This window comes from Panthera pardus, unplaced genomic scaffold, assembly GCF_024362965.1.
Source record: "Panthera pardus isolate Hobbes unplaced genomic scaffold, ASM2436296v1 HiC_scaffold_11, whole genome shotgun sequence".
Classification (NCBI taxonomy): domain Eukaryota; kingdom Metazoa; phylum Chordata; class Mammalia; order Carnivora; family Felidae; genus Panthera; species Panthera pardus.
The window spans coordinates 64,734,831-64,747,140 of record NW_026526666.1 but is presented as its reverse complement, the minus strand read 5'-3'; the positions used below and the strand labels follow the sequence as shown (position 1 = coordinate 64,747,140).

General features: G+C 41.9%; 1 protein-coding gene and 1 long non-coding RNA gene across 9 annotated transcripts in view; one reads left to right on the top strand and one right to left on the bottom strand.

Moving 5' to 3' along the window:
• Positions 1 to 76: 76 nt before the first annotated feature.
• Positions 77 to 12,297, top strand: LOC128774998 (uncharacterized). The gene is made up of 2 exons (XR_008419577.1): positions 77 to 140; positions 11,149 to 12,297. It is a non-coding gene; the product is annotated as an uncharacterized LOC128774998 (long non-coding RNA).
• Positions 2,499 to 12,310, bottom strand: part of ORC1 (origin recognition complex subunit 1) — a 32,587-nt gene continuing 22,775 nt past the window's right edge. For 6 of the 8 annotated variants that reach the window (XM_053895327.1, XM_019449287.2, XM_019449286.2 and 3 more), the window contains 6 exons: positions 11,638 to 11,745; positions 11,201 to 11,350; positions 9,911 to 10,030; positions 5,828 to 5,997; positions 4,545 to 4,632; positions 2,499 to 2,839 (listed from right to left, as the gene is read on the bottom strand). In XM_053895327.1, the coding sequence (XP_053751302.1) occupies positions 2,648 to 2,839; positions 4,545 to 4,632; positions 5,828 to 5,997; positions 9,911 to 10,030; positions 11,201 to 11,350; positions 11,638 to 11,745 (828 nt within the window). In that variant the 3' untranslated portion in view covers positions 2,499 to 2,647. Of the gene's footprint in view, positions 2,840 to 4,544; positions 4,713 to 5,827; positions 5,998 to 9,910; positions 10,031 to 11,200; positions 11,351 to 11,637; positions 11,746 to 12,310 lie in introns of those variants that run through there. The other 2 variants (XR_002079900.2, XM_019449290.2) reach the window with 2 other exon arrangements.

Here is a 12,310-nt window from a genome sequence, read left to right as displayed (position 1 = left end):
CGGGAGACTGCTCGCGCCCTCACACGTGACTCCGCGGCCCTTAAGGCGCGCACTACGCATGCGCAATACGAGGTGGGCGTGACGAACCAACAGGTGACTCCAAGGGCGAGGTTTTCCAACGCGCAGGCGCCTTTGGGCAGGTAGGGCGAGGTTTGCGGAGAGGGTCGTTGGTTGGTGTTGGGTTGTAACGCTGAGGGCGCAAATGCAGTAGGTTCGTCCTCTGCCTTTTGTATTTACAAGTTCCTCGCTATGCTTCCTCCCCTACTCCCAGTATGAAGCTCCTGGGCGCACACTCTCCAGACCTACATGGCCTCACGCCCTCGCCCCGCCCCACTCTGAATGGAGGCGGGGCTTGTTTGCCACCCTCGTCAGTGTTGTCTCTGTAAATGAGTCTAGAGAAATAGAAATGGGGCTCACCATTTGTTTCCTAATCATTCAGCAACTGAATGTACCTTTTCCAGTCAGAAGGCGGGTTGAACACCTAAGATAAGACTGGCAGTGTTCATTGAACCTCTTCATGAAGTCGCTTCAGTTTAAAACCGAGATAACGCCTATAACCAGCAGGGCGATGAAATGGCGGGTGGATGGGGCGTTAAAGAGAATCTTCATCTTAAAATCTTGCAACGCGCACCTGCCTAAATTCCAAACTTTTAAGCTATTACTGTTTTGCGGTTTGTAGTTAGAGGTTTAAAAAATCTACCAGTTTTTTTTGGACAAAGGGCTTTTCCATCTCCTTACTGCTTTTGGGTGATTTTCCAAGGAGACCGTCTTTACCACTTTAAAACTTAAGTTTCAAATATAAAAAAGTTGAAGTTTCACTCCCATATTTCTTCTCATTAAACGTTTTATAAAGAAATATTTAATATATACACAGATCTACAATATTTGCTTGAATGCAATCTCCATAAAAGCATAAAATTCTCCCAAGTTCTCTCCGGTGCCTAGAGCAGTGCATGCATAGACATGGTAGGTACTCAAAATAAATAGTTCCTATTTTTTGTGTGAATTGACATAAATACGAAGGTGCCTACCACAGTTTAAGAAAAAAACCAGTACAATAGAGTGGAAAGCTGAGCTGTCAGCATAGAGCCCGCCGTAGGCCTGGAACCCATAAACTGTGAGCTCATGACCTGAGCCAAAGTCTGACCTTAACTGACTGAGCCACCCAGGTACCCCTACAATGAACATCTTGTACACAACTCCTGGGGTACACGTTTTTTAGGGTAGGAGTGGGATCGCTGGCTCATAGGATTTCTGCATTTTCCAGATTAGATATTACCAAATTATGTCCAAAGTAGTTTCAATTTATATTCCCATCAGTGGGGCGTTTGGGTTCCAGTTGTTGCCTTATTGTCATGGAAACCTTCTCTAATACATGTGGAAATGTTTTGGCTTGCAAGTCTCATTTACTATGTTGCCATTTTGTTGGTCATTCAGGTTTCTTTGTAGATGACTCATTTTTCCTTTTTATTATGTAATTCTTCATTCTGATACGGATCCTCCTTTATATGCAGTTATAAATATATGTGCATATTTTTTTCTGAATTGTTTGAGATTTGCAGATATTCTATTTCACTCATAAATATTTCATCATAATTCTCCTAAGAACAAGGGCATTCTCCTACATAACTACGGTATTTTCCACTCACAAAGTTTCACATTTACATAATACTTACATAATATATAGTCCATAGTTTTGTTTATAATTGTATCTCTTAAGTCCAGACCCAATCAAGTTTCACACAGTACATTTAGCTATGTCTCATTTCCCTATTCTCCCATGGTTTTTTGGTCTTTTGTGATACTATTTTTGAAGAGGAACAGTTGCTTTGCGTAATATTTTCCCCCAATTTTGATTTATCTGATAATTTTCTCATCAGCAGATTTGGGTCAAATACTCCTGGCATGATTATTACATCATAAGGAGGTTTTAGATGTCCATTCCATTGTTGGCTGGAAATATAAATATGAGAATTGCAAAGTAACACAAAAAACCCTGCCAAGATTTTGACTGCAATAGATCTGTATTTAGAGATTAATTACATCTCTTTATTACATATATTTCTTGATACCTTATATTTTGTGCCTTCTAAATTTATTTAAATATTTGTTTTTATGATAACTTTTAAAAATTATATTTTCTAGTTATTTGTTGGTATGGATTATTTGTCACTGATACTATTTCCAGCAGTTCTTTTTTATAAACTAAGTTTGTTATATTTACATTGTTAAAAAGATACAGGACATACAGTAAGTCTTCCTCTAATCCCTGACCATAGCCATCTAGTTCTTTTCCAGAGGGAACCAATGTAACCAATTTCTTACATATTCTTCCACAACTATTTTATACAGATACATATAATTGTGTATATACCACCTTACCATTAAGTAAATGGCAGGGCCACTAACAAATAAAAATCACAAGGAGGGCTTATAGTAGGAAGGATGGTTTGGTTTTATAATCTCATGTTTGTAATGTCTGCAAACTTCTCAAACACTCTAGAAAAAGCAAATTATTTAATGGAAAATTCCAAAATACATGACAGCCATTTCCATTCAGTATACTTTGCTACAATTTGATGTGCTTAGAAAAAGGAAATCAAGCTCTTTGAAAACATCTGATCACAGTCCTTCCTTGTGAAGCTCTTCACTCCTTCAGCGCGTACAGCACATCATCCTGGCTGACATTGAGCCGCACACGAAGGAGCAGGTCATTCCTGCTGGACTCCACAAGGAGAAGGCGACAAGAGCCTAGATGAGAGCACACTGCCATTGTCTCTGACATGGTAGGGTACGGAAGTCCCTCCATTCTGCACAGTGCCACGTGTTGACTGTATACCTAGAAACAAAAAGCAAATCTGAGGTCAAATGCCAGAAAGTTTAAGAGGAAAGGTAGTCCTGATTCTGTACCTGATCATTTATTTCTTCTTTTAGGAAAGTCAGACACTTCTTGTCCAGGATACTCAATACCCTGAAAGCATCAACAGGTGCCCCAATGGGGCACAAATGCAGGGGCAGAATGCTATTCTGCCTTTGGAATCAGAGCAGGTCTGAATCCTGGTTCTACCATTCACCTAAATATGCAACCCTGGGCAAGTGATTTCACTTTTTGAGCTTCAGTTTTATCTATTAAATATACTGCCACATCCCTCATGTGTTAATGGATATAAAATATCTAGTAATTGTCACTCATACAAACAATCCTAGTCTCCAGGGAGAATTGAGAGTTCCAATTGAGATTTTCATAATTCAGGTTAAATTTTACTACAAGGGTATTTTCCTTAGCAGATAATAGCACACAGGTACTAAAGCATGACCTCTGGAAAAGCAGAAAGGCCCAGGAAGAATGCTGCACAAGACAGGCAGGAAGATAATGGGAAACAGATTCCTAAAGCGCCCCGGTGTGTCAGGCAAGTCTGAAGCACTTCCTGGTCACTCTTATTCTATTTATAAATCACCCCGACCCCCACTCCCATCCAGGCTGGGAGCTTCTCAGGAGCCAGGGATATTGACCAATTCAGCTCAGGGTTCCTGGATCACATCACAGGACTGACACACTGCAGATGTTCAGGAAATGTTTACAAACTGAAATGAAGGCTGCTTTCTACAGAAGAGCTGTCTCAGGCCCTAGAAGAACAATAATGGGCAAACATAACCAACACCTAAATGTTTAAAACAGAATTTAAAGAAAACGTGAAAGGAAGTAAAGAAATAGCTGGAAGGAAAATGTTTTCCTGACCTCTCCATTTGTATGTCTAAAACATAGTGACACACACACACAAACACATACACTCCCAGGTACACACTCAAACACCTTCAATAATATTTTAAGGCAGCTCATTACCTATGGACACTAGTTTTCAACAGAACTCTAAGGTACATGCCCTAGTGATTCCTTTTACTTGATACACTTGAAACTATGCTCAAAGAAGGTTTGGATTGATCTAGTTTGTTTTTAAAATGGGTCATCCTGGGGAGGCCTGGGTGGCTCAGTCCGTTAAGTGTCAGACTCTTGATTTTGAGCTCAGGTCATGATCTCATGGTTCATGAGATAGAGTACCATATGGGGCTCTGGAAAATGGAATTTTCCATTAAATTAAGATTCTCTCTCTCTCCCTCTCTCTACCCCTCCCCTGCTCATATTCATTGGCCCCCTCGCCCTCTCTCTCTAGCACATAAAATAAATAAACTAAAATTAAAGAAAAAAATGGGTCATTCTGAGAGCCTTATCCCCACCACACAAGCTTTATTAGGGCAATATCTCTTGTTCCTACTCATCTTTAAATCTCTTATTCCTAAAACAGTATCTGGCACATAGTACTCCTTCAATCTAATATGCAGAAACCAGTTGCTAAAGATCTCTTCTCATACAACTAAATAAAAATATCACATAAAAATAGGTGTTAGTCTGATATTCTGTAACATAACAGGTTGGCACAAATAAAGACTAACTGTTACACAGTGATTGAAATTCCCACCCATTTAAGAAGCACCAAAACCAAAATCTAGAAGGATTTGGGGAAAAAAAAAAAAAAATCACTTACCTGTTGAAATGTTGCTTCTTCTAGTCCTGATCGCCGGAACTCAGCAAGTATGGCTTTCAGGAAACTCTGTTCCAGAACAGAGGAGTTTCTCAAAGAAAATGAGATGTGAATTCTCATAAGTGGCTATACCACCAGCCCAGAGAAAAGTCAAATATTAAGTTTTTCTGTCTTTAGAGAAAAGAGAAGAAAAAACTGGGAAATACTTTCTCCTATATTATTCAGCAAGTTTTCTCCTACCCCCTAAAGTTTCAAAATGATATAGAAAATGCCACTTCAGAAGCCAGGCAACACAGCAACTGTATCTGGAAATATACCAGCACACTCATTTCATGAGCAGAGTGTATCATTCAGTGTAAGAGGACTAGTCCAACAGCACTTTACTTCACTCAGTAGGTGGTCACGGTTCTCCTCCTGTACGAAGTTTGCATTTCTTTATTTTTTCTTTTATTTATTTTTTTAACGTTTATTTATTTTTGAGACAGAGAGAGACAGAGCATGAACGGGGGAGGGTCAGAGAGGGAGACACAGAATCTGAAACAGGCTCCAGGCTCTGAGCTGTCAGGACAGAGCCCGACCCGGGGCTCGAACTCATGGACCGCGAGATCATGACCTAAGCTGAAGTTGGCCGCCCAACCGACTGAGCCACTCAGGCGCCCCTCTTTTATTTTTTTAAAAGTTTTATTTACGTAATCTCTACATCCCATGTGGGGCTTGATCTCACCTCAAGATCAACAGTCACACATTCTTCTGACTGAGTCAGCCAGGTGCACCAGATTTGCATTTCTATTTCTCTGTAGACTATGCCCCTTAAGAAAAGGATAGTGTCTGGGGCACCTGGGTGACTCAGTCAGTTGAACGTCTGACTCTTGATCTCAGCTCAGGTCTTGATCTCAGGGTCGTGAGTTCAAGCCCCATGCTGGGCCGTGCACTGGGTGTGAAGCCTACTTAAAGAAAGAAAGAAGTGCGGAAGGGAGGGAAAAGGACAGTGTCTTCAGTAAATGCAGTTCTGAATGAGTAAAAGCTTAGAAACTTCTATGGCCTTCCTAGAATGTGGACCTCTCCAGAGGTTTTCCAAGGAAGGTCCAGGGTCAGGAAGCAAAAGAATCTTACTTTTTAAAACACTGAATACATTTTGACATATAACATTATGTACTTTTAGGATTTACAAATGTGTTACTCTGAAACATTTGTATATTGTAATATAATTGGCTTTACAGCTATACTTATCAAGTTACATAATCATAGTACAATATTGTTATCCACATCATTTAGAAGCAACTTACTTGATGGCAGTGATATATGATGACGAAAACATCTCATCTACTGCTTGCAGCAAGTGAGCTACAGTGACCAGGCCAGGGGAGTCGGGCTTCTGGCAGGAGAACTCACAGATCTCTGTGGCACGCCTACAAATGTCCAGGCAGCGTCGTGCATCTCCAGAAAGGGCTGCTACCTACAAGAGGGAATATTTTATTCCTTGAGGTCCCTTTACCATCTCAGCCCAGGAGAAAAACCAACAGGTTCTGTGTTCAGCTAAAAAGGAAAGGCAGTGCCGGGAATGGGCTTAAGCCTGATGTTATGTACTTAGACCCAGTAGGAACCTGGTGGAAGCCCGGGTATAAATTACTATAACGTACCTGGGACTCTTCCTTTAGTCCAAACCTTTATTTTGGGTTTACAGATAAATCCATAATGGAAAGGGCAGGGATTCTCAGCTTTATTTAAAATTTGGGATATGGGGGCACCTGGGTGGCTCAGTCTGTTGAGCGTCCAACTTCAGCTCAGGTCATGATCTCCTGGTTGGTGAGTTCCAGCCCTATGCTGGGACTCTGTCTGCTCTCATTCTGCCCCTTCCCCACTCATGTAGCACATGCGCACGTGCTCTTTCTCTCTCAAAAAAGTAAATAAATAAAACTTAAAAAAAAAAAAAAAAAAAAAAAGAGGGAAGGGAGCCACAAAGCTGAAGGACACAGAGGATTCTGTGGTTCGATGAATCAGACCAACCCACAATGCCAACAACTCCGCTGTTGCTCCTTTCTTTCCACATGCAGATTCCCTTCACAGGGAATCCTGTACTCTTCCAAACTGACTCAGAAAGCCACTTGCACTTTAAATTTCACAGAGGGAATTCCTGGACTCTGCAGCCTGCAAGGATCTCAGTATTCCAATATCGGCCAGCAATCCCCACCTCTTGCCCAACAACAATCACGGGTAACGATGTCCTGCCTGACAACATCGTGAAATGATTACTTCCTTCCAAAATTCCATGTTAAGTTTAAAAGAGCAAATTGTATAGGCATATAAATACACAACACACCAAGAATAAAAGCAGTCACTTGAGGGAAGTGAGATTATAGGAGTCTTTAAATGTTTTGTGTATATTAGTTTCCAGAATGCAAATTTAAGACATTCTAAAGGTCACTTTTCTAGTAACCCAAGACAAGAACAGGAGTATCAGTTTATATTCTTCCTTTCTCTAATTTCCCATTTAGTTGCTAAAGATGTCCCATGGATGTTTCCACCTATCACTTCTTCCCTCCAATCACCATTCCCACTGCCTTGTGAAGCAGCACCGTGTAGTGGCTCGTAACATGGACTCAAGAGCTACCTCAAAGAACAAAGAACAAAGTGAACAGGTGACCCTGGGAAGCAAGAAAACACCCAAAGCAGTTCTTGCCCAGTTCTTATCCACAAACTTTGATGACCATAAATCCCCCTTTTTAACTGCTCTGGGGTGCAGGAGACGAAAGAAAAGCTAGGGCCCATCCAACATGGAATCTAACAGAAGACCCTGTATAAACTTGGGCTGTGACCTCCAATACAGCCTCAGCATGAGGGTGAATGAAAGACCCATCATGCAAGAGATGGCAAGAAAAATGGCCTGTTTAGACCTTGGTGCTAGGTAGGTGTAAAAACCAACCTGTAACTACAAGCCTTCCCGTGGATTTGAAGCCCAAATTTCTGTTGTGTCTCCTAAAAACCTCAAGTGGAGAATTTTGTTTAAAAATGGTCCCAGTTGATAGTGGCCCTTGGTAACTGACAGAAGGAAAAACAAAACAAATTCTAAATGAACTAATTTCAACCCAGTCCTCAATTCTTAGAGAAAGCCCTAAGGAACATGAGCATACAATAGAAAAAACAAAACAAAACAAAAAAAAAAAATTCAAGACCCAGAAATAAGGAAACAAGGGCACATATGCAGGGAAACAGTAATCAATAGGATTAGATCCACAAAGACTCAGGTAAGATACAGAACATAAGATACATTTGTTTCTTTATGTGTAAAGAAATGGAAGAGAGGTTTGAAATGACAGGCAAGAGTTTTGAGTAAAAAAAGCATCTAAATTTGATGCCTTGTGAAACCAAGAACCCTAAAAGGATGGGAAGCAACAGGGGGAATAGTGGATATAATTTCTGTGAGTTGTCAGAGTAGTGGTTGACTCTGCAAACTAGAGAAAGCCAATTCCTAAGCCAGTATTAAGGAATCCAAGAACGAATCGAAGTTACACTATATATCTTCAAAATGCTCAGACAATAGTGACACTGGAACTGGAGGTAAAGGGGGATGTTTGGCTAAAATAAGGAGGACTGGTTGAAAGTTAAGAAATTGATGCCCTAGATTAGGAGTCAGCAAACTACAGCTTGCCATACATTTTTGTACATTTAAAAAGTTTTATTGGAACACAACTGTGAGCATTCATTTAATATACTGTGCATGGCTGCATTCAAGATGCAAGGGCAGAGGTGAATAGTGGTGACAGAGACCATTGTAAAAAAAGCCTACAACATTTCCTTCCTGGCCTTTCACAGAAAAAGTTTGCTGACCCTTGCCCTAGATCCCTCCCCCATTTCATGCTGCTGGGTAAACATTAGGGCCACTGAGGAAGTTTTAGGGCTCTGTAGGAAAATTTTGTGCCTTGGTAATTTGTACTGTTTCCATAAAACTCTTTGCCTGGGAGATTATCCCTCTTCTGCCATGGCATGAGTTCAGAGATTTATTCTCAAATAAAGATAAAAAGTCTCTGAACCAGGGAACACTAGGTATTATTGCAGGGGAGGGGATGTCCCTCACTAGATATAAATGGTTACTGTTTGCATGCTGGATTTGAAGACCTCTACCCTCTCTGACTCCAGCCTACCTCCCCCACTCCCAGAATATTGCCCTCCAGGCAGGACCTGGGACACCCAGTCTGGGAAATCTGCCTATCCTAATGGGAAAGAACTGGAGATACTGAAATTGGCCCAATCAGATTACCCCACAGTGAAGCTCCCAGAGAACAAACCCCACTCATGTGCTCAGCGCTCCCAAAAGCTTTTTAATCTTTACTCATACACCAGAGTGGACAACCAAGACATCTGAGGAAAGTCTCCAACCATGCAGGACAGAGACTAAATTGAAAAGACAAAAGCATCTTGGAGGAAAAGTGAGAAGACAACCTCAAATAAACAGAACAGCATAAGAAAAAAGGACCCTTCGGAGAGAGAGAGTGAGAAAAAAAAAGAACTTTTAGAAAGTGCATGATAGCAAAAGTGAAAAACTACCTAACAGAAAGGTTAGATGGTAACTTTGAGGATCTTGCTCCTGGAAAGCAAACCTTAGAGACAAGCACCGTATCTGGCTTGCCTCTGACCCCAGCACCCAGCTCTGAGCTGGCATTACATGTGCTGCTATAAGCACTCAGAATTCAGATCATTTCAACCAAGAAGAACGAGAAAAAAGTTTGTATTTCTTTTAAGTGCTGAAATGCTGTGGATGTGTGGTTTCTTGCACTTAGCTTGAAGCAGACATTTAAACTACTTTATTCCTCAGCAGCCTTGAGAATAGTGTTGGTGGGCATTCTCCCAGTGAGCTTGGAGGATGTGCATGTCCAATACCTCACACCTATCCTGGAGTGTGCACCTTACTAGGCACATTACAGACATGATCTCATTTAATTCCCTATTATTATTATTCCCATTTATTTATTTATTATTTCCATTTTTTCAAAGAAAACTAAGGCTCAGGAAGTTTTTAAGTAACTTTCATATAACCTTCCAATGCCTATTAAGTATTAGAGCCAGAACTTAAACCAGGTTTGCTACCTGACTGCCTATACAACCCTTTTCATTATACAAAGCTGCCTGTTACCTGAATCAATTAATCTTCGTTTGTATATAAGCCCACCACACTCATAGCCTGCTAATTAATTATACAATAAGAAGGTTAAGGAATTGTTCCCAATTTTGTTTCTACTTTTGGTATTTATTTTTATAGGACTTTCTAAATTTCTCTTCATCTTCAGAGCACCTAACACAAGGCAGGTGCTCAGCAAAGACTTGCCGCCTGGTTTGTAGGTGCAAGTAGGAGCTCCCTGAAAGTGACTTACCTTCCTAGCTACCAGTTGGATGGCATCATCCTCAAAGGCCTTTACATGTTTGAGTCGGGATATTAGGATCTGCTGCAGTTGGCTGTGAGTATAGGGCTGGAAGGACATCCTGGTAAGACCCTGGGGAAGACAAGATAATAGACGAATAAGTTCATTAATTGCCCACTCTGACAGTCCTGCTGGACAGCCACCCTCAAGTTCCCAAACTGGTTCCCAAGTCCCATAGAACACGTGACACATTTCATCCTGGGACCGCCACAGATTCCAGTTCCTTTCACTACTGACAATGGCCAGTGGTATCCTGCAGGGCAACAGTAGTTCTCAAGTATTTTTTCATCTCGTTTAAAACAACTTTTATTCTACCAGAATCATTATTTATTTTATTTGAGAGAGATAGAGAATGAGTGGGGTAGGGGCAGAGAGAGACGGAAAGAGACAACCCCAAGCAGGCTCTGCACGGCCAGCACAGAGCCTGATGCGGGGCTCAAACTCACAAAACCGTGAGCTCATGACCTGAGCCGGAATCAAGAGTCAGACACTTGACCGACTGAGCCGCCCAGGCAACCCTCTACCAGAATCATTTGGAAGTAGATGAAGGAAGAGGTGCTCTAATTACAGTGGTTGTGACCATCTTGGGCTCTACAATAAGCACAGGCACAGCTCCTGGCTTCACTCATCAACCTTGTAAGTACTTGATATTGTGCTTCCTGATGAACCACCAGGTCTGTGAGGGCAGAGGCTGTGTCTGCCTTGTTCACTGCTATGCTCCATGCTTGAACACTGCCTGGCAGGGGTGAGTGCTTATATGTGTATATACATACATATATGTACACACGCACACACACGTGTGTGTATATATATAGTTTTTATTTTAGAGAGAGAGTGCATGAGTGGAAGAGGGGCAGAGAGAGAGAATCTCAAGCAGGCTCCACACTCAGCATGGAGCCTGACGTGGGGCTCGATCCCATGACCTTGGGATCATGACCTGAGCCAAAATCAAGAGCTGGATGCTCAACCAGCTGAGCCACCCAGGCACCCTGAGTGCTTCAATATTTTTAATAAATTATTAGACCCTTAGGGCTCTGTGCAGTTTAAGAGTGCCCAGGTAGAATACCAAGAAGATGGGGTTTGTGGAAAATCATGCAATGGTGACATATTTAATTTAAATGTAAGAATTTCAGAAATCACATTTTGTACTTTTCTCATTTACTTTAGTTTTCTGTGTATTCATTTTTTAGAACTCAGCTTATGGATCTGTAAGAACAGCTTGAGAACAGCCTTAGGACCTACCAGTCGGCTTGATACCCGGTTCATCATGATGCGCTCTGGCAGATCCATTGTGTTGGCAATGGTCAGGACCACAAGCTGGGCCTCCTTGTGAGTGGGCCAGTCAAAGAGATTGTACATTATGTCTTGTTTCTGAGTCCATAGAAGGTCGAGCTGCCATTAAATGGAGAGAGATGTCAAGATCAAGCATAGACACAGAGCCAGGGCCCAGAGTGAAGGTCTGTTACTCCTGCTTTAGCTGCATGTGCTTCTAGGGTCACACCACGAAAGCAGCAAGGAAGTCCGTGGATGCATGCCTCTCACCACCAAAGAACAGGCTCAGATGAATGAAGGATAAAAGAAGGGAGGCAGGACTCCCCCCACAACCCAGCACTTGCTCCTGGAACACCACAGTCAAGTACCATGCCACTTCTGCGGTGCTCCCGTGGGGACCTCCGTACCTCATCCACGAGCAGCACAGTGGTTTCCTGAGAGGACCTTCGGGTGAGGAATCGCTTTGCCAGCAGTTCTGCCGCATGGTTAGCTGTTGCCTTTTGGCCTGTCAGCTTCTGCAATGGGGGGAAAAGTAGGTGTGGTAAATGGTAAGGATTTTACTCCCCTGAGCTTGATGTTAAATTTGCAATGGAGTCTGGAAGCAATTTAGTCTGAGGACTTTAGTATCCTAAACTCTGCCTTCCAGTCTAGTCTCAACCTTAACCTGGAGGGACGAGAAGGTACCAAAAGAGATGACAGAGTCCGTGTTTGGAATGCAAATGAGCCACAGGCTGGTCCCAGAAGCCTCTTCAAAATCATTACGGCATGACTGTTTATACCTGGATATTACTTGTTCCAAGAAAACAACTAATGAATACGAGAGTGAGGTTCAAACTCCAGCTACCTCTAATCCCTTTTCCAGTCTGCCACAGTACCTCCTGTGTACAAACAGTTTTTGCCATATTAATAAGTCCTGGCTTGCAGTAATTCATGTCCAGCCCCTAGACTTTAAGGTCCCTGATGTCCCTGCCTTCTTTGCCCATGCTACCTCATACAAAGGACAATACCTGGCACATCATAAACATAGAAATAAGCACAAAATTAAGTAAACCTTTCCTTTTTCATGTGCCACTAAGAAAC